The sequence below is a fragment of the Talpa occidentalis genome, unplaced genomic scaffold, assembly GCF_014898055.3.
Source record: "Talpa occidentalis isolate TD23 unplaced genomic scaffold, MPIMG_talOcc4v2.1 talOcc4.4, whole genome shotgun sequence".
NCBI classification, from domain to species: Eukaryota; Metazoa; Chordata; class Mammalia; order Eulipotyphla; family Talpidae; genus Talpa; species Talpa occidentalis.
In genome coordinates, this window is record NW_023604295.1 from 100,760,514 (window position 1) to 100,782,529 (window position 22,016).

A 22,016-nucleotide genomic window follows, 5' to 3' on the forward strand; every position below is an offset into this window, starting at 1 on the left:
ATATACTGGATGGTTTCACTTATATGTGTAATATGGAGAAACTGAAGAAAGGGTCAGGAAAAAGAAAATTTGTAAGCTTACCATAGATCTGAGGCATACAGCAGGGGATGAGGAAGGAGAGGGGTCAAAATCGGAGTGGGAAGAGCACAAGGGACTGTGGTGATGGATCACCGGTGCTATGTCATGGGAGAACTAAGGGGACTACACCTGAGGGGAGAAATCAGATATTATACAAAAATGAAAAACAATGTATGAAAACAAACTTTTAAAAATAATAATTAACCAGTTTGAGCAACAGACAGAAAAAAATGAAATGAATAGAGACTAAGGGACCTGTGGCCCCTTACTCACCAAATGAAGGAGCACTAAAATATATTTATATTAGACTATTATCTGGTTCATCAAATGAACCATCATATACACCATGGCGATACAATAGAAGACAGATGAAGGGAAAGATTATTTTAAGAAATAATGACCAAAATACTCAACAAACCCCAAGACAAAAAAATGCCAGCCAAGAATACTTTACCCTGCAAAGTTCTCCTTCCTCTATGAGGGAAAAATAAAGAACTTTCTGATAAACTTCAAAAAATGTATCAACACTAAACTCCCACCCCCCAAAATATTAAAAGCCTTAAAGTCTAAACCAATAGAGGAATGAACAGGAAAAACAGTAAGGTAAAGTAACGAATCACAAAATGGCAACTACAGACTCCCACATATCAATATCAACCCTAACTGTAAATGAATTAAACTCATCAATAAGACACAGAGTAGCAGACTGGATTAGAAAACAGAATCCAACCTTCTGCTGTCTCCAGGAAACACATCTAATTGCAAAAGATAAACACAGATTGAAACTCTCTGGTGAATCCTCTCACCCCACCCCACCCCACCCCCGGCACCTCTGGCCTACACCCCAGCTCTTGTATGCATAAATAAAATAAATCTTAACAACAACAACAACAAAAAAAAAGTAAAGGGTTGGAGAACAATTCTACAAGCAAATGGACTACAAAAGAAAGCAGGAACTACCATACTTATATCAGATAATTTGACTTCAGACTGAAAAAATTATTAAGAAACATAGATGGTCACAACATTATGATCAAGGGGAAAATACACCAGGACTATATAAGACTCATCAATATATACTCACCAAATGAAGGAGCACTAAAATATATTTAAGTATTATCTCTAAAAACAGACATTAGAGAAAATACATATGTAGTAGGAGACTTCAACACCCCACTCTCACCAATGGACAGATCAACAAGACAAAAAATAAACAAGGACATGATAGCCTCAAATAAAGACCTAGACCTCATGGGCCTAACAGACATCTATAGGACATAGCACCCCCCAAAAATCCAAGTAAACATTTTTCTCAAGCACACACGGAACTTTCTCCAGGACTGATCACATTCTGGGTGACAAGACAAACATCAACAGGTACATGAAGATCAAAATCATACCAACTCTCCTCTGATCATAAAAACATCAAACAAGAAATCAACCATGAAGACTGAAACAAGAAATCAACTGTTTCATTGAGACTGAACCCCACATTACTGGAAGACCTTTGGATCAATGAGGAAATCAAAGAAGAAATTAAAAAACACCCTGAGATGTATGATAATGAGGACATAACTTTCCAGAAACAAGAAAGAACGCAAAGAAACAACTAATCTCCAATTTCAAAGAACTAGGAAAAAAAAACCAAAAACCCTCCCCAATAACAAAATTCCAGGACCAGATGGTTTCACAAACAAGTTCTACCAAATATACAAAGATTAACTGGTGCCTGTCCCAGAAAAAGTCTCAAAAAAATTAAGAAGGAATACTACCAAATACATTTTATGAAGCCAACATTACACTAATATGAAAACCAAACAAAGAAAACACACAAAAAAAGAAAACTACAGGCCAATCTCCCTAATGAACACAGATGCAAAAATCCTCAATAAAATCCTAGCAAACCAAATCCAACTTGCATCAAAAGGAAAATAGACCATGACTGGGATTTATTCCAGGGGCACAGGATGGTTCAACACCCCAAAATTAACACATCAACAAAAACAAAAAAAAACAAATGATTATATCAATAGATGCTGAGAAAGCATTTGGCAAAGTTCAACAACTATTTATGATGATGGCCTTTGAAATTCTTGGAATAGAAGGAACATACCTAAACATAATAAAAGCCATGCACAACAAACACACAGTCAATGTTATTCTCAATGGTGAAAAGCTGAAAGCCTTCCCTTTAAGATCTGGAATAAGACAAGATCGTATTCCATACTCATGCCTACTTTGCAATATAATACTGGAAGTCGTAGTCAGAGCAATAAGATGAGAAAGACAAACAAGGAATCCAAATAGGGAAAGAAGTAAAGCTATCACTTTTTGCCGATGATATAACATACATAGAGAACCCTAAAAACGCTACAGAAAAACTAAGTAAAACAATAAACCAGCTTAGTAAAGTAACAGGATACAAAATCAACACACAAAAATCAGTAGACTTCCTGGGGCCTCCCTGGTGGTACAAGGGGTTGAGAAGCAACCTGAAGCAATCCGCAGCCACTGCAGCACGAGTTTGATCCCTGGCCAGAGAGGTGACCCACATGGCACAGCAGACCTCTCCTGACTCGCCCGCTGCTTCCCTCAGCAGTGTATTTCAGAGCCTGCCTGTTCTGTCCCCCACTCTGTGTCTGGTGAATCCTCTCACCTCCCCCTCCCCATCTCTGGCCTGTACCCAGCTCTTGTATGAATAAATAAATCTAAAAAAAAAAATCAGTAGCCTTCCTATATGCAAATAGTCTGAAGAAGAAATCAAAAAAGCCACCCCATTTAAAATTGTACCAAAAAAATAAATACCTGGGATAAACATAACAAAGGAGGTAGAAGGGGCCTCCCTGGTGGCATAGGCGGTTGAGCACAGCACTGTGAAGCTGTCCGCAGCCTCTACAGTGCCAGTTCTGATCCCCACAAGCCGCGCGGCAGACCTCTCCTGTCTCGCCTGCTACTCCCCTCAGCAGTATATTTTGGTCATTCTACCTGTTCTGCTCCCCACTCTGTCTCTGGTGAATCCTCTCGCCCTCCAGCACAAATGGCCTGTACCCCGGTTCTTGCATAAATAAAAAAAAAGGAGGTAAAAGACCTATACAAAGAAAATTATAAAAGTGTTAAAAAGAAATAGAAGATACAAGAAATAGAAAGACATCCCTTGTTCATGTGTTGGAAGAACTAATATCAAAACAGCCATCCTACCAAAAGCAATTTACAGATTTAATGCAATTCTGATAAAAATCTCAATGGCAGTCTTCAAAGAAATAGAACAAATATTACTAAAATTTATATGGAATCACAAAAAAACTTGAATAGCCAAAGCTCTCCTGACTAAAAAGAAGGAGAATGGAAGTATCACACTCCCAGACTTCAAATTATACTACAAAAGTCATAATAATTAAAGCAGTATGGTACTGGAATAAAAACAGACACATAGATCCAATGGAATCAAATGAAAACCCAGAAATAAAGCCACACATATATGGACAAATAATCTATGACAAAGGAGCAAAGAATATGCAATGGAACAAGGATAATTTGTTCAATAAATGATGCTGGGAAAACCACTTGCAAAAGAATGAAAGTAAACTACTACCTCATACCATGCACAAAAACCAACTCAAAATGGATGAAAGACTTGAACATAAGACCTGAAACCATAAAATAGATAGAAGATAACAGGCAAAACACTCCAATACCTTGAGAGACTCATCCTCTGAAGCAAAGAAAGTGAAGGAAAAGATAAACAGATGAAATTACATCAAACTAAATAGCTTCTGTAGAGCAAAAGAGACAATAACAAATACAAAGAGAAACCCTAGAGATTGGAAAAAAATATTTGCACTCCATAAAACTGCTAAGGGACTGATTTCAAAGATCTACAAAGAGCTCACACAACTCAACAAAAACAAAGCCAACAATCTAGTCAAAAAATGGGCAGAAGAGCTAAAAAGACACTTCTCCAAATGGCCAATAGGTATATGAAAAATGTTCAACATCACTTAGAATCAGGGAAATGCAAATCAAAACCACAATAAGATACCACCTCACACCAGTGAAAGTAGCCCTTATTAAAAAAAAAAAAAAAACTGGCAATAACAAATGCTGGTGAGGATGTGGAGGAAAGGGAACTCTCTTACACTGCTGGTGGGAGTGCAAAATGGTCCAATCACTATGGAAAGCTGTGTGGACTATCCTCAAGCTACTGAAAATGGAATTACCATATGACCTAGCAATTCCACTGCCAAGAATCTACCCAATGGGCACAAAAACAATCTAAAAGGAAACCTACACTCTTATGCATGGCTCAAGATACATGGTTCTATTCAGCAGTCAAAAAAGATAAACTCATGCCATCTGCAGCAACATGGATGGAGCTGAAAGGGATTATGCTTAATGAAATAAGTCAGAAGTAGAAGGAAAAGGAAAAATATTGGATAGTTTCACTTACAGGCGGAACATAGGGTAACCAAACAAGGGATCAGGAAAAAACAAAAACAAAACCAGCCGGCAAACTATAAACTGGAGACATTCTGCAGGGGAGTGGGGGGGAGAGGGATCAGAACAGGGGAGTGAAGAGCACAAGGGACTATGGTGATGGTGCACAGGGGAATTGGTGGTGGGAATTTTATGGGGATTACACCTGAGAGAAGAAATCAAACATTGAACAACAATGTAAAATTATATATAAGTTTTATTATAAACTAAATTGATATTTAAATTTATTAATTTAATAAAAAATTAAATTTTAAAAATATGTAGGGTAAAAAAAAAAATAACGTCTAAAACTTTCCCAGATTTGATGCAAGAGTCTACAAATATTTATAGAAAATACTATTTCATTATGATAGTTACTATAAACTCAAACAGGTCTTATGCTATGACATACAGTCAAACTGTCAAGAATCAAAGACAGAATTTTGAAACTAGCCAGAGAGAAGTGATTCATCACATAAAAACCATCTTCAATAAAATTGTCAAATGATGTTTCAGTAGAAACTATGGAAGCCAGAAGCAATGTGATGACATATTAAAAGTGCTGAAAGAATAAAACATTCCCAAATAAAGCTGAGGAGTTCATTACCACTGGATCTGCCTTACAATAAATGGTAGGTCCTTCAGGTTAAAATGAAAGGGTAATAGGTGGTGTCACAAATTTGTATAAAGATTTCCAGTAAAGAAAGTACATGGAGAAATATGAAAGCCGATATCAAATATTGTTTTTGTTTTGTAACACCACTTTTATTTCTTATGTTTTTTTAAATGCAGCCCAAAAAGATTCACTTGTGAGTTCTATAAAACATTTAAAAAAGAAATTATGCCAATTCACTATTCCAGTAGCTAAAATCAGAGGTAATACTTCCTAATCCATTCTATGAGGCCAGTATTACCCTAATGTCAAAATCAGACAAAGACATCAGTGTAAGGAAACTACAGACCAATGCCCTCAGGAATATACATCCAAAAATCCTCAACAAAATATTAGTAAATCAAATCCAGCAATGCATAAAATCAATGCACTGCTCCAAGTGGGATTTTCACACGTATGCGAAATTGTTTCAACATTCACAAATCAATTCACATAATCCATTTCATCAGTAGGTTAAAGAAGGAAAATCCCATGAACACACTAGATGCAGAAAAAGCTTTCACAAAATCTAACACCCACTCATGATAAAAACATCCAATAACTGAGAATACAGAAGTACTTTCTCAACTGATAACATCTACAAAACACCTATAGTTAATATCATATTTAGTGATGAAAACCTAGCTTTCCCACTAAGATCAGATACAAGGCAAGGAGTAAGGTGGGAGTCTCTATTTGGGGTGATCTGGAAAAGTTTGGGAAACAGAGGCTGAACATGAAGTTAATGTAATCAATGCCACCATACTATACACTTGAAAATGGTTAAAATGACAAATGTTTGGCCTCCCTGGTAGTTGCCAGGGGTTAAGCACCGCACTATGAGGCAACTCGCAAACTCTGCAGCATGAGTTCGAACACCGGCCTGGTAGGGAGCAACCAACATGGCGCAGCAGGCCTCTCCTGTCTCGCCCGCTGCTCCCCTCAGCAGTGTATTTCAGTCAGTCTGCCTGTTCTGTTCCCCACTCTGTCTCTGGTGAATCCTCTCACCCCCTGTATCTCTGGCCTGTACCCCAGCTGTTGTATGCATAAATAAATAAATCTTTAAAAAAAAAGTCAAATGTTGTTATCTGTGTTTACCCTATAAAAAAATATATCCATATATTGATAGGGACACATTTTGAGAAATGTGCCATTAGGTTATTTTGTCACTGTATAAACATCACACAGTGTATTTATACAAACCTAGATGGTTAGCCTACTACATGCCTAGGCTGTATAAAGGGAACACTGTATGTGTATGTTACACAATGTAATCTGTCACTAAAATGTTGTGAAGAAGACACCAACACCTCTGCCCTCACGGAGCTCACAGTTTAGATGATGAGTCATATATCTAATTAGGGGGAATGGAAAGCAGACCTCAGAAAAGGTAAAGGTCATATAAGTTGAAGAGGAAAGTTATCTATAAACCCTTAAAATACAGGTAGGAAAGAAGCATTTTTGAAATATTAACATTAAAAGAGCTTTTACAACATATGTGAGCTTTTCTCTGAGGAAAGGGCACAATGTGGACAGCCCAGGTTTCCAATTGCCACAAGAGGTTTATGCGAGCATGTAGCCTCCTACCTGAAGCCACCTTAGGTTGGTTGCCAACAATTCCAACAGTCCTCCCGTTCATTCTTGCAAAACCAACAATGATGTTCTTGGCATAATTGGGCATGATCTCAAAAAATTCTCGCTCATCAACAACCTGCAGGGATAAATTAACTCCTGAGCTCAAATGAACAAGATGCCACCACAATGCAGAATTGAAGATGTGCTATATTACAGAATTACAGGGCTACACAGCGCCCATCCACCCCAGGTTCTCCAAGGAAATGAAACAACAGGCAGAACAGCACCTCTGCCCTGCTGAAGGGGGATAGTCTTGCACACTACATGGGAGAATAAACCAGTGCAGTCTTTTGTAAAAGTTCTACTTGAGTTTATAATTATTATGCTTTATTTTCAATCTTACATATCAAAGTTACATAAACATTTCCAGAATAGTACTAAAAAATTTATATACCCTTCACTGAAATTTCCCATTTATTAATATTTTACCATGTTTGCAGATTTAAATTGTCCCACATTTGCCAGAGCTCAAAGTGGCTCCTATACCCTTTTGATGTTTCTCCATCATTCTTTGAGCACTACCTTATGTTCTAGAATTACCTTCAAGGTTCATCCAACACATTCTGCTACCCCAAGCCCAGATTCAGCCATTTCTCCAAGAGATCTGTTTTCCTTTTAGGAACATGCACATACTTCTAAGAAGCTATCCCAGAGGATAGACTAAGAAAACCAGATACACAAATACATTTTCTATGACAACTGAGTTCATAATGATGTACTTCAACAGAGTCCATGTCAATTACAGGGTTCATTCTATTTTTCCCTTTTTCTATATTCATAACTCCTTCAGTAGACATCTAACTATCAACATTCTCAAAATGTACTTTTTATTCAATCCTCAAATAAAGAAAATAGTTTCAGAATTGCTGGTCTACGTAACTTCAAAAAAGTAAACCTGCTAACTAAAATTCAGTATTTCTTGGGCCTCCCCTGGTGTCGCAGCGGTTGAGCACTGGGCTGCGAAGTTGCCTGCAGCCTCTGCAGCACCGGTTAGATTCCTGGTCCCCAACGAAGGTCCCACATGGCACGACAGACCTCTCCTGCAGGCCCGCTGCTCCCCTCAGTAGTGTACTTCATCAGTCTGCCTGTTCTGTTCCCTGCTCTGGTGAATTCTCTCACCCTCCCGCGCTTCTGACTGTACCCAGTACTTGTATAAATAAATAAATAAATCTTTTTTTTAAATAAATAAATTTCAGTATTTCTTCCACAACCATTTCTTTCTTTTCTTTTTTTTAAAGATTTATTTATTTATTTATATAAGCACTGGGTACAGTGAGAAGCATGGGAGGGTGAGAGAATTCACCAGAGCCAGAGCGGGAGCAGAACAGGCAGTCTGACGAAGTACACTGCTGAGGGGAGCAGCGGGCCTGCAGGAGAGGTCTGCGTGCTATGTGCGACCCTCGCCGGTGGCGGGGGATCAAACCTGCGCTGCAGAGGCTGCAGGCAGCTTCGCAGCCCAGCGCTCAACTGCTGCCCCACCACGGAGGCCCTTCACAACCATTTCTAATGACAGATATACATTCAAAATACTGGATTCAAAGGTTACTTATTTGAAACGTGGTCAGATTCGTTTTCATTTTTTATTTTATTTTAAAGGTTTTGCCCAGTTAATTAATATGTAAAAATTAATATAATTTAGTAGTGTCACTCCTCCATCCTTTCCAACATATATCCATTCATCCTGTTATTAGTCTCATTGATTTTATATGTATATTTAGGGTGTGCATTGCACAAATGAACAGATAGCTTTACATCTTTGTAATTCCCCCTTAAGGCTTAGATGAAAAATAAGAGTATACTCTTTTGCACTTTGGATCTCTTCACTTAAAATATCTTGGGAATTACTCCCTATCAGACCACAGAGATCTTCCTCATTCTTTTTCACTCCTGCATAACACTCTATTCTGTAAATGCACCCAGTATTCAACAAATCTGTCTTATTATTCTGAAACTAATATTCAAGTTGTTCCAAATAATTTTGCCATTACAAATAAACACTGTAGCATTGTGTGTCTATAATCTTGCAAAGTGGGAAGTGTATCTTCAGGGTAAACTCCTAAAAGTGGGATTACTGGGTCAAAGTGTAAATAAATGTTTATTTAGTCTTAGATATTACCATTTCCCCTACCAGAAACATATGAACATGCCTGCTTCTTCATGGACTTACTAATGAAAGTTTTTTCAAGCTTTTTTTTTTTTTTTTGGCCAATCTGATGGGTGAGAAATTACTCAGTGTGGTTTTAATATGCATTTCTAGCATTATGAATAAAGGTGAACATCCTTCCATACATTTACATCTTAGGAGCTATCCATGCTCAATTTTTAAGACCACCATAAATATAAGTGATACTAGTCCTTTGTGATCTGTGCTACAAATATTTCCCGCCAGTTTGCTGGTTGTCTTTTGACACTGTTTATAATTCCTTACTAGTAGAGTGGGATTTAAAATTTTTTTACAGTCAAATTTACCACTTTTTAAAACTAAGTAAATTTTGAATCATACTTTCTTTACCTTCCCCCCTAAAATACAGAAAAATTCATGTAGGCTTTCATTTAGTGCTTATATACATTCACTTATGTTTAGTTCTAATTCATTTGCAATTTATTTTTGTGTATGACATAAAGTAAAGATCTAATCTTATATATTTCCTAACAGCTATCAAGCTGTCCAGCAACATTTGTTAACTAGGTAATCATTGTCCCTAGAATTTGAGATACAACATTACATACCTGAATTCTCTGTCTACTTGAATCTATTTCTAGCATCTGACTTGTATTTCATTTGAGCTATTTATGTGCCAGTACCACACTGTTTTAAATATAGCATGTTTTATTTTGCAATATATTCCTAGTTATTTTTGCACTTTTACTTTCCTATATGAACTTCTGTGCAAATTCATCTAGCTCTATTTTTAAATTTTTGTTTACTGGATTGTCTTACATTTATAATCCAAATTCAGAAGAACTGATATTCTGATGTTAACCAAACATCCAGAAAAATGATGTCTCTCCTTTGTTCAAAGTCTACTTTTGCATTTCTCCATTTTAAAATTTGCTCCAAAGGTTTATTACTAAATATTTTGTCTGCTTTGTTGCAATGTAAAGGTAGTTTTTATGCTAGCATACTATCCTTGGTGGTTGTATACAGGAAGACTATGTATATCAACATTATAGCCTGTTCCTTAATTATTGCTTCAGTTAGTTTTATCACACATTCACTAGCATTTTTTACTATGCTATGTTATGTATACACGATTTTCTTTTCCAAGTCCTTTATCTCTAGTTGAACCTCTTCTAACTACACTTGCTAATCCTTCAGTGTAAGTCAAATAACAGGGAAGATAGTAGGCATTTTTGCTTTGTTTCTGATCTTAGTAGATCAGAATATTTATTAAGATGGTATATATTAAGCTTTACCATGTTAAAATGTTCAATTACTATTTTTTTTTTGAGTGTTCCTATCAAAAAACAGATGTTGAATTCTCTTAAAGGCTTTTTTCAGTCTATGAAAATAATCTTTCTCCTTTATATTAAGACATTAGGGGATTTCCTAGAACCTTGCGTTCCTACAATCAATCTCACTTGGCCATGATGTATAAATTTAACATGAAGTTGAGTCTGGTAGCTAACATTTCCTGTTATGGCATCAATAGTGGTAAGTAATATTAACCTGAAATCCTTTTAAGCACACTCTTTATCAAGTTAGATAACCAGGTTACACTTGCTTCATAAAAAGAATGTGGGAATGATGTATGTTTTGTTTTTACTATGCTCTGAAACAATTTACATAGCATTGGTACTATTTGACTTTCAAAGGTCTCACCCAATGCCAAAGGAAATTATCTGAATGTGATGGTTTTTTTGTGAATTCCTTCCATGGAATTTAGTCAACTTAAGCTTTCCACCTCTGTGATCAATTTCTGATTTGTGTTTTCTAAAGAAACCGTCCAGTTCATCTAATCTTAAGATTTTTACATTTCTTTTCTTTTTTTTTTAAAGATTTATTTATTTATGTATACAAGAACTGGGGTATAGGCCAGAGGTGTGGGGGGGTGAGAGGATTCACCAGAGACAGAATGGGGAACAGAACAGGCAGATTGACTGAAATACACTGCTGAGGGGAGCAGCGGGAGACTCAGGAGAGATCTGCTGCACCATGTGGGTATCTCCCTGGCCAGGTATCAAACTAGTGCTACAGTGGCTGCGGGTAGCTTCATAGGTTGCATCTTAACCCCTTGTGCCACCAGTGAGCCCTAAATTTCTTTTATTTCTGATGGTTATTCCCCCTTCTCTGTATTTGTTTTGTGCTTTTAGCCAGTGGTTACTCTAGTTCACTAATGACACATTTTTTATTTCCTACATCATAAACTTTCTACATCATAAACTTTTATCTTTATTAAGTTCTTTCTTGTTATTTCTATTTTGTTATTTTTTTCTGACTTTTTGAGCTGGGAATTTAGTTTATTTTCCTTCTTTCATTTTCATGAAGCATTTAAGACTAATTTTCCCTCCATTAGTTGTTTTAAAAGTATTCCATAGATTTTGATATGTAGAGTTTCAGTTTTTAGAATTCTATCATTTTAGTCTATTTTCTCCTTTCATCCAAGAATTGTTTCAGAGATTTCCAAGTAAAACAGTACTTCTATTTTCACTGCTATAAATAACTAGGTTTGGTCAGTGTTATTTGTAATATTTTTGTTTCATGGAATACAATGCTTGCTTTCTGACCTAATGTATGATCAACTTTTGTTAATGTCCATGTGTACTTGATAATAAGATTTACTGCCTATTATCAGAGTGTAAAGTCTGAACTACATTCTCAAGATCTACATATTATGCTATTAGGTCTCTATGAACTTATTTTTGTCTATTTGACCTGCCTTGTACTAATTATGGTATATAACTGTTATATATACTGCATCATCTACAAGTACAGTTCCTTTCCCTAGGCTTTTGCCTCTAGTTGAGGCTCTTCTATAACAGGACTTGCTAATCCTTCAGCACAAGTTAAATAATAGGGGAGATAATGGGCATCTTATAATTATTTGCTTCTATCTATGTCTCTATGGATGTCCGATGGTATCTGCTTTATAACAATGGTAGTTACATTATTTGTGGTATAAATCTTTTTTTATCTTTGTGAACTGTGGATTTTAGCATTTGAAAAGGTCTCAGTTGATAGGCTCACACACACTACTGTGTTGTTTCCATTCTCCTGGCACACCTTTTTGCCCATCCCTTATGCTTAACTTTCTGGAATCAATTTAAGAATCTCCCATATGCCACACATAGTAAGTCTTGCTTTATGAGGGAAACTGAACATCTTTCTTTTTTAATAAAAGGTAAATGAGTTTAATGTTAAGCCATTCGCATTTATTGTCATAACAAACATTCCTCAGTTTTTTTCAGTAATTGCTCTGTGTACCATGTTATATTACTTTATGATGTATTTTATATTGTTAATTATTAAATGCCCTCAGGAGACACTGGATAAAGAAGATTTGGTGTATATATACACAACAGAATGCTACTTAACTATTAAAAAAGCTGAAAGCCTGCCATTTGCATCAACATGGATGCACCTAGAGAGTATTATGTTAAGTGAAATGAGTCGAAGGGAAAAATGTAAACATTATGTGATTTCACTCCTATGTGGTATACAGAATAAAAAGGGGCTGAACTAATAAATAAAGCAAAAATAAACTTTTACACTGTAAGTCCAAATTAGTGGTTACCAGAAGGGAAGGAGGAAGTGGAGTAGGTAAATCAGGTAAATGGAACAACTGTATGGTGATGAATAGAATTGGACTTTTAGTGGTGAAATCAATGTAGTATACACATGTGTTGATTTGTTGTTTTAGGACAATTTCTTCTTAACATGTTGATTTTTAATGGTGCACACCTGAAACATGTTATAATGCAAAAAAAGAAACTAGTAACCTATTTACCAAAATTACATAATACAATGTCGATATCAGAACTATCTCTAACAGCCCTAAACTGAAATCTACCCAAACGCCCATCAACAGCAGATGAAATGTGGTCTATTCATACAAAAGACAAGAGACCAATATGCAATACACAAACACCTCAACCCCATTATCCTGTGTATTCTCTTTTCTCTAGAAAGACAAACTCCTGTAAGCACAAGGCTCCAAACAAAGGCACTAACAAAAGTCATTCTGGCCTCTGGCCCCTTCTCTATGCACCTTGGACTGCCTCTAAAGACCCCTGAGCTCTGCTGGCCAAAATGGTTCCTCATTTATCCAGTCCTCAAGTCCATCCAAGTCACTGGGGCAGCTTTAGCTACTAGTCCCAGAACACACTACTCAGTGGCCTCTGGTACTACTCATTGGCCTGTCCCTAAGGTTCTGCCTGTGTTGACCAGTGTAAGAGCTGCAGGCCCAGCACCTACTCATTAGGCAAAGCACAGTGATCATGGAAGTGGCTAAGCTGGCACAGGCAAGGCAGGCAGATGCAGCACTTACAGAATGTATGATGTCCACCATGTCATAGGCTTTGGTAGATTCCAAAGGAACAACTGTGTCAAGCTCAGGAACCAAGCGGTCACTTTGGAAAGAAAAAAGCAGCAGATATCAACAACAATGGCAGAACCAGTTACTGTCTGTGGGTAGGAGATGGGCAAGGGAAAGGGAGATACATTGTCAGGGCTAGGTCAGTTCTATTCCTGCTGGGTTTTTAAAGTGGTCCCCCAAAATTAATTCCTTTGTTGCCACCATATAAACCGACCCAGGGCTAGGTATCAACCCCAAATGACCTTTCTGTTTTCATTGAGAAGAGAAATGGAATTACACCCCTGAACGTGATTCCTTTATTTATCTTTTCTGAACACCTCCTGTATTTTAGGCACTGTGTGGCACTATATAAGCACTTTAGTGGGAGGACACCGTCAACCACCTGAGACACTAAGAATAAAGACACCAATGACTCAGAAATGCAAAGCCAGGCCAGAGTTCTGCTAAAACCACTATAAGCTCATATTCCCAGACAGAAGGCAAACCTGCAATAGCGCCTTTAAAGGGCAAAATTTCAGGATCCTGGGGGACAGAATCATTGAAAACTAAATAGTTACACAGGCTCTTGGCTATCTGCTTCCTCCTGTGTTGTGTGACTGAGCAGTAGCTGAACCACAGCCCACTCCACCACACCAGAGGAGGACTCAGCATGTCAGACTTTCCAACAGGCTTTCATTCCTTCCTGTCCCATGTAGTCAGGCAGGGGGTGTTCTGGCCCTGAGGTACACCTGGACTAAGGTCTGGCCTTGGGTCAAGCCACATGCTCATCAAGCCCAACTTCCCAGAGCATTCCACTCTGATAATAAAGTCTCCCTTGCTTTTCATTTGCTACTTACACATACGCATGTATTTCCCTGGAATCATAGCAGAGAAAATATGACTGGGCCAACACACATTATTTAGACATTTCCAGGGCTCTGGGCCATAACACCTTCAAATGGTATCCAAACTCTTTCAAGAATCCCAAATAGTATCGATGTTAAGAAAAGGAAGCTAAGCCCACTGCTTATGGGCCATACAACCTCTCCCTCCCTATTATGACCATGCATAGTGGGCTTCTGGTTGTATCCCCTTGAGGAATGGAGCAAAGGCAGATGGGTGGAGTGATGGGGATATGATTCTTTGGAGCACACCTGGACAGACAGGGCCCACTGGTAAGAACCCAAGTCTACTTCACAGAACAGTGTCTCAAAATGGTTTCTTCCCAATGGAGAGAATTCCAAAATCCTTCTGCAGAAGAATGCCCAAGTCAATGAGTACTAATTTGGGCAGGAAACAAAATGGAAGAGAAAGCAGCCAGACATCTGGAGCAATAGTTCCCTGGCAGGGCCTCTAGATTACTCTGTGATGCCATGCAGTGGTCCCCATAGCAAGCAAGCAAGAAGTGGTTCACTAGTTAGCCCACAACACAACAGTCCCCAGCACTGCACCCACCTCTAGTCACAAGCAGGCATGTAGAAGCCCATGTGCTGGAGGCCTACAAGGCTGGTGTACCACTTCACACTTACTTCATGTCAAAACCAAAAAAACCCCCATCTCTAATTCTTGACAAATTAGAAATCTCCTAGATACTAAAAACATTTCTTTTGCCACTTTCTACTCCCAAGCTACTTCTCAGATACTACACAAAGGAAAAAACAAAAACATCTTTCTTTGTTCCTGTACCCAGGTCCCACCACATGCACAGGTGGGACCCAAGCTTACTCCACCACACAGTCAGCTCCAAGCTGCCCAATGGGGTAGATGCTGGAGGTCCTGCTGGGGTGGAGCACCCAGAGAAAGGCAAGCCATCTTGCAAAATGAGAGAAGCCACTCCAGTCTGCAACTCACCTGGGATCATGGCACTCACGGATGGGAGCAGGGTCCTGATTGCTGAGGGGCAGGTAGTTGAAGAACTCCCGGAGATTACACAAAGCATCAATATCATTTTCAAAAGCTCTGTGGGCCACACCTGAGAAAACAGGGAGGATAAAACAGGCTAGTGCTCCTGAGAGCCCAAAGATGCTGCCTCAGATCTACCTGTCCTTCCCAAGTGTATCTGAAGCAGACTGTGATGATAGCTTAGTCCTCTCCATTGACGATGGGATTACCACAGCCACCTACCTCAGGCGGGCCTTCAGTCCATGTGACCTGCTTCCTCTGCTCTGTACCTATGCCTCTGCCAAGATCATACTCTATGCACCTATCAGAAGTGTTTTCCCTGACCCATCACTAGAACACCCCAATCTGCATGTCTCTTATTTTTTATCCCCATCCACTCACTGTTCTCTGCAGCACCTATTTTCCTGTTCACTGCCTGACCTCTCTCCTAGAACATCAGTTCCAACAGGGTGAAATCTGTCTTACCACTAGAGTCCCACATCTAAAATAATGCCTGGTTATATGTCAATTGTCTCCAAAGTTGCAGAAAAGATTTAGCAAATTAATATCTGGCATGTAATGTTATTGTACTATACTCCATAAGGAGGGAAATGAGCTGACATTTCTCAAAAAAAACTCTGAAGTCACAGAACAGTCAACCAGGCCATAGACATGAGAGAAGATAGGACCAGAAACTCTCTCAGCTTCACCTCCCCAGAACCCCTGCTTCCACCACTGGCCCTATAGTCTCTTAATCACACAGCAGCCAAAGTGAGCTTTTGAAGCCAGATCAAATTGTATACCTCTAACACTATCCACCCTCCTTGCTATTCACTGAGCATGCCTGCCACTTTCCTTGCTCAGGGTCTTTGCAAAGGTTATTCCCTCTGCGTGCAGTGTTTCTCCCCTAGATATCCGCACTGTTAACTCCTTCACATCCGTTCCACATTTACCCTGGCAGTGGGTCATCTACCCTTACCATCCTATTTATAACAACAACACTCCCAACCTCCTTTACACTGTTTTACTTTTTCTTCAACATGTATTACCCTCCTAGTATAATACCACTATATCCCTATTTAAAGGTTTATCATTGTCTACCTCCTCATCTAGAACAAAAGCCTCTACAGGCATGAGGGTTTTTTAAGTTTCTTTCACAAATGTATTTCTAGCTCAGAGGACAATGATTGAGAGATATCATGCAATGAGCACTTGTTGAATTAATAAAAAGTATAACAAGTCAATTCTTTCCCTCAAAAAACATTTATAAATTGGTACAGCACTTCTGGAGGACCGTCTGAGAGTTCCTCAAAGAGTTAGTTACCATTTGACCCAGAAATTCCACTCCCAGGTCAATAGCCAAGAAAAACAAAAAAACGTCTACACAAAAACCTGCACCTGAATGTTGCAGCAGCATATTCACATGACAGTCAAAAGTGGAAACAACTCAAATATCTATTAACTGATCAATGAATAAACAAAATGTTAAATCCATAGATCAAAAAGTGATTCAGCAACATAAAAGATGAAGTACTGAGTCATGCCACAGATGAATCTTTAAAATATCCCAAGAGTAAGGATGAACCTTAAAAATATTTTAAGTAAAAGAAACTTGTCACAAAAGACCACTTTTTTATGATTTCATGTTTATTCCATATATATTCAGAAGCGGTAAGTTCACAGAAATAGAAAATGTATTAGTAATTACCTGGAGCTGGAGTATTTGGGAGGAAATGGTGGGCAAATGCTAATGGATGCAGGGTTTCTTTTGGGGGTTATGAAAATGTTCTAAAAATGGGATGATGGACTGGACAACACTGAATATATTAAAAACCACTCAATTGTATATTCTAAATGGGCATTTTGCATGTCTAACATATGAATTATATCTTGGGCCTCCCCGGTGGCGCAGCGGTTGAGCGCTGGGTTGCGAAGCTGCCCGCGGCCTCTGCGGCGCCGGTTCGATCCCCGGCTGCTTCCCGGCCACCGGCGGAGGATCCCACATGGCACGCAGACCTCTCCTGCCGCCCGCTGCTCCCCTCAGCAGTGTACTTCGGTCCTTCTGCCTGCTCTGCTCCCCGCTCTGGCTCTGGTGAATTCTCTCACCCTCCCGCGCTTCTGACTGTACCCAGTGCATGTATAAACAAAACAAACAAACAAAATAAATAAATAAAACATTCCTCTATAAAAAAAAAAAATAAAAAATAAAAAGATTTAATGAATTATATCTTAATAAAGCTGTTACCATAAAGAAAAAAGTATGTGTAGAGCATCTTTTGGGTTTTGCTCCGATGTTACATCATTAAGCTCATCAGATATGGCCCATCAAAGAGCAGCAGGCTCAGAAAGAATAACAAGCGATGCCTTTAAGACAAAAATTATGCTGCAAAAGGTTACTTAATGTCTTAGATAGATAATCATTAAGTTGTTGAGTGGAAAAAAAGAAGTCACAGAAGAGCACTGTGCACTCATGCATATGTAGGCACGTGTCTATTTTGGATTTTGAGTACATGTGTCTATTCACACCCTTCAGCATGAAGACTGTAGGGGTACAACCAAAACCTAAGTGACGATAATCTGTAGATAATGAAATTTCTAGCAATTTTTATTCCTGTGTCTTCTAAATTGTCTACTATAAATGAACACTATTGTTGAGATCAACAAAAAAGAGCATATTTCATCAGATCTAAGATGCTATCAAGACTCAACATCATTTTACATCCCAGGCAAGAAAAAACTGCTGCCATTTAAACACTGAGACAACAGTGAAATAAGTCAGAAGGAAAAAGAAAAATATTGGATGATTTCACTTATAGGAGGAATATAGGGGAACCAAATAAGACATGGGGGGGGGAAATAACAATATAAAACAAAACAGAAACAGACAGACAATTATAAACCAGAGACATCCTGCAGGGGAGGAGGAGGGAGAGGGATCAGAGGGAGGGAGGGAGGAGCACAGGGGACTGTGGTGAGGGTGCACGGGTGCCTTGGGGAAGGAAACTCTACGGGCACTACACTTGAGAGCGAAGGGGAAGAAATCAAACATTGTTTAAAAATGAACAATAATGTAGGAAATATATAAATAAAAAAATAAACACTGAGACAAGAATGATGACAGGCTGTGCAGGAGTCAGGATAAAAAGAATTCTGGTTCCCAACGTGTCAGAGATGGAGCAGTAAGGAGCTAATGGGTGAGGGAAAGGAATTAGGCAAAGTGGATGCCAACCTGACATGAGGGGGGAACAATTTTTGTGGGCAGAGGAATCAAGAGCACTGACCTTTCATCAAATCTAAGACCTCACAGATAGTAAGACACAACTCTATTACACTTATGTGACCAAAAAAATGGTGACAGGTAAACAATGACCCCTTGAACAAAGTACAATGCCATGGGTAAGTCAGTCTACACCAGCCACTCTTTGTTTTGAAATCTTTCAAAGAGGGAAATTTCTCCTGTCTTCAATTACACTGTTGTGAGGAAGTAGGCAACCTTTTCAAAACTTGGTGTTTTCTTCCAAAATAATTAGGAATTCCAATCATTAGTCCAACAGCAAATGTATCATCACTCACATCAGATTCATGCCCTGCTCCCAACTCTATGATTTTTCCAAATAAATAGTTAACTTTTGTTTCAATTCCAAAGCACCAAATGATCTTCATACATATCATACTCAGCATAAAAAAGTAAAGAACTATGACCAAGTTCACAAACACTTGGGCCATGACCACCACATTACAATTGGACCTGGATAATCCAATGTGATTGGTAAAACCTCTACTCTAAGACATGTGTGACACTGCAATAAAAAAAATCACAGTGAAACACAGTATTTATGTAAAGGATGATTCTGTGCGTATGTATCCGTACATGCATATCATATATGTAGGTCCATGTAAAATATATTTTATGCATATACATGCAGATATACTACATATACATTTATATCATACATCTTAGAACAACTATTTCGGTCAACCATAAAATTTTAAAGAATCTCAAAGCATTAGTAATACTGTTTGTTGTAACAAATTTGAGATATGAATACCCCTTTATCACTATACTTGTAGTCAACAGACTCTACTACAGTCTTTTCAAATTCTTCCAATTAAGTGATATTTTTAAAATACTGTCACCATTCCTTTTGCCAGTGCCCTCTTCTCAGTGTTGGAACACAGCAAGGTGAGCCTTGAGGCCTCTAACCTGACATGGTAGTGTGGGTTCTGGCACCACCGAGTTCCTCCTGGGTAACATTCTCGTTGGTGACAGACTTCACAACATCAGGGCCAGTGATGAACAAGTAGGAGGTGTCCTGAAATCAGAGAATTCCAGAAGGGTCAATCTCAGATCACTAGAGCTAAATGGAGCCTTAGCTTTCACACAGCTAAGAAAACAAATGCAGGAGGCAACATGGAATAGAAGCAGGTTAGGAAGCAGCTCAAAGATGCCCACCCAAACAAAAAACACAAGATTTCCCTCCTTCACTATTAAAAAAAATCTTCAATATCATGGTTCTACCTCAGCAAAATGATTACAGTGTTGCTAACATTTCAGGATCATTCACCTGTATAGCAGAGTAACAGGTGGCCCTTATTCAGAGCTTATTATGCATAAACAATTTCTATGTTTATAGATTGTGTCATTAAAGCCTAGGTATCATCACCATTCCCCAAAATAAGAAAGGGAACCAAGGCACTGTGATGGCTTGCAACTTGCATAAAATTCAGCCATCACTTTATAAAGAAAGCTAACTAGAAATAATGATAATCAAAGCTTTGGCTTTTTGAAAGGGTGATGGGCTTTTAATTCTTGGTTTCCAATTTACTGATAAAGGCATATTGTAAAACAATGAAATAGACAGTGGAAAGTCAGTCTACATCTCAGTCCTATTTCCAGGCCTCCAATAACCAGCCCCAAAGGCATCACTATCATCTCTCGAGATGCCTATGCATATATAAGCATTAATATATTTTTTTCTAGCACAGTAAGTATCCTGGGAATACACTGTTCCAAAACTTCTTAAAGATCATTTCATAGTAGAATAACAATTTATTTACCTATCACCTACTGATGGTCATTTAGGTTCCCAGTATTTTCCTATGTCAAGCAATTCTGCAATAAATACCTTAGCGCAGTCATCTCTGTCAGCATACTGTTCATATACTTTGCCCATTTTCTTAACGGATAGTTGCTTTTATATACATAGGAAATTGGTCCTTAGACTATTGTATGTTTTCTGTTAGTCTTTATTTTATGACTCCTTATCTTGGAGCATTGTCAGAAAAAAATTACCTAGAAAGATTTTTCTTTGCTACTCCATATAAAGACTTGTAAACTAATGCTAACAATAGCATTATTTGGTTAATAGCACCAAACTGCCCAATGTCCATGAATAGGTGAATATTAAATTGTCTGACATAAAGAAGTTCCCAACCCCACAAAAGAGTATATATTTTTGTTTGTATTTTGTACACCCTAGAAAATGTATACCCTAGAAAATGCAGATTAAGCTACTATGATAGAAAGCAGATGAATGGCTACCTAAAAACAAGGCAGGGAGATAGGGAAGGCTAGATTACAAAGACACATGAGGAAAATTTGGGGGGTGATGGCTAACTTCATTATCTTCATAGTGATCATGACTTTATAATAGTATACATGTATAAAAATTCAAATTGTACAAATTAAGTATGTGAAGGTTATCACATCAATTACCTCTCAATGAAAGGTATAAAAAATGTGGAAATACAAAAGGACAAGGATATCCCATATCACATGAAGAAGACTAACACAACTTGCCGCACCAGATATCGGCATTTGTCATAAAACCATTGTGGTTGATATAGTGTGGTACTGGCAGAGGGAAAGGCAAAGCAATAGAGCTCAGTGAAAAAACTCTTGATATGGACAGCTGATCATGATATATGTGGTAGTATAGAACAGGAAAGGAGGCTCTTTCAATGAAAGACTCTAGGTCATCTAGTCATTTATATTTTCCAAAAAATGAAACTAATCTCTATTTCATACTATGCATAAAAATCAACTCCAAGTAGATTACAGACATCAATGTAAAAGGTAAAAATAATAAAGCTCTTAAAAAATAGAAGCCATCCTCATGAGTTCAGGGTAGGAAAACGTTCTTCAGGAACCAAAATACACTACCCATAAGTATACATCTGACACTGGTTCTCATATTAAAAGGGCATAGAAGTTAGATTAAAGGGATTCCCACTGGCTAAATTAAGGATGATTTGAGTATCAAAGTGATGGTAGTAATGGGGGCCTCCCTGGTGGCACAAGGGGTTAAGTCTCAGCACTATGAAACTATCCGCAGCCACTACAGCACGAGTTCGATCCCAAGCCAGGGAGGTGACCCACATGATGCAGCAGACCTCTCCTGTCTCAGCCGCTGTTCCCCTTAGCAGTGTATTTTGGTCCATCCACCTGTTCTGCTCCCCACTCTGTTCCTGGTGAATCTTCTCATACCCCTGGCCTATACCCCAGCTCTTATATGCATAAATAAATCTTTTTTTAAAAAATGATAGTAATGAATATAAATTAGTGAGTAAAAGAGGAACTCCATGAGCCCATACTAGTAAGTCAGTGAAATATACAAATGCCCAAGAAAGGAGGGCTCACTCTTAGAGTATAAAACAAATGGCAAAGTTGGTAAATAACAATTTTATAAAGATTGGTTCAAACAAGAATCAATAATAGATGTTAAACCAAGGAGAAAAGTATATTAATAGAGCAGCATTAATGGTCTAGCAGCATCTCCCCA

General features: G+C 38.2%; 1 protein-coding gene across 1 annotated transcript in view; it reads right to left on the bottom strand.

The window, feature by feature from the left end:
• Window positions 1–22,016, bottom strand: part of PCCB (propionyl-CoA carboxylase subunit beta) — a 61,457-nt gene that overhangs the window by 10,464 nt on the left and 28,977 nt on the right. Inside the window, exons 7-10 of the mRNA XM_037525934.1 lie at window positions 19,439–19,547; window positions 15,205–15,325; window positions 13,327–13,408; window positions 6,791–6,914 (exon numbers count right to left, since the gene is read on the bottom strand). Coding sequence (XP_037381831.1) covers window positions 6,791–6,914; window positions 13,327–13,408; window positions 15,205–15,325; window positions 19,439–19,547 — 436 coding nt within the window. The remainder of the gene's footprint in view (window positions 1–6,790; window positions 6,915–13,326; window positions 13,409–15,204; window positions 15,326–19,438; window positions 19,548–22,016) is intronic.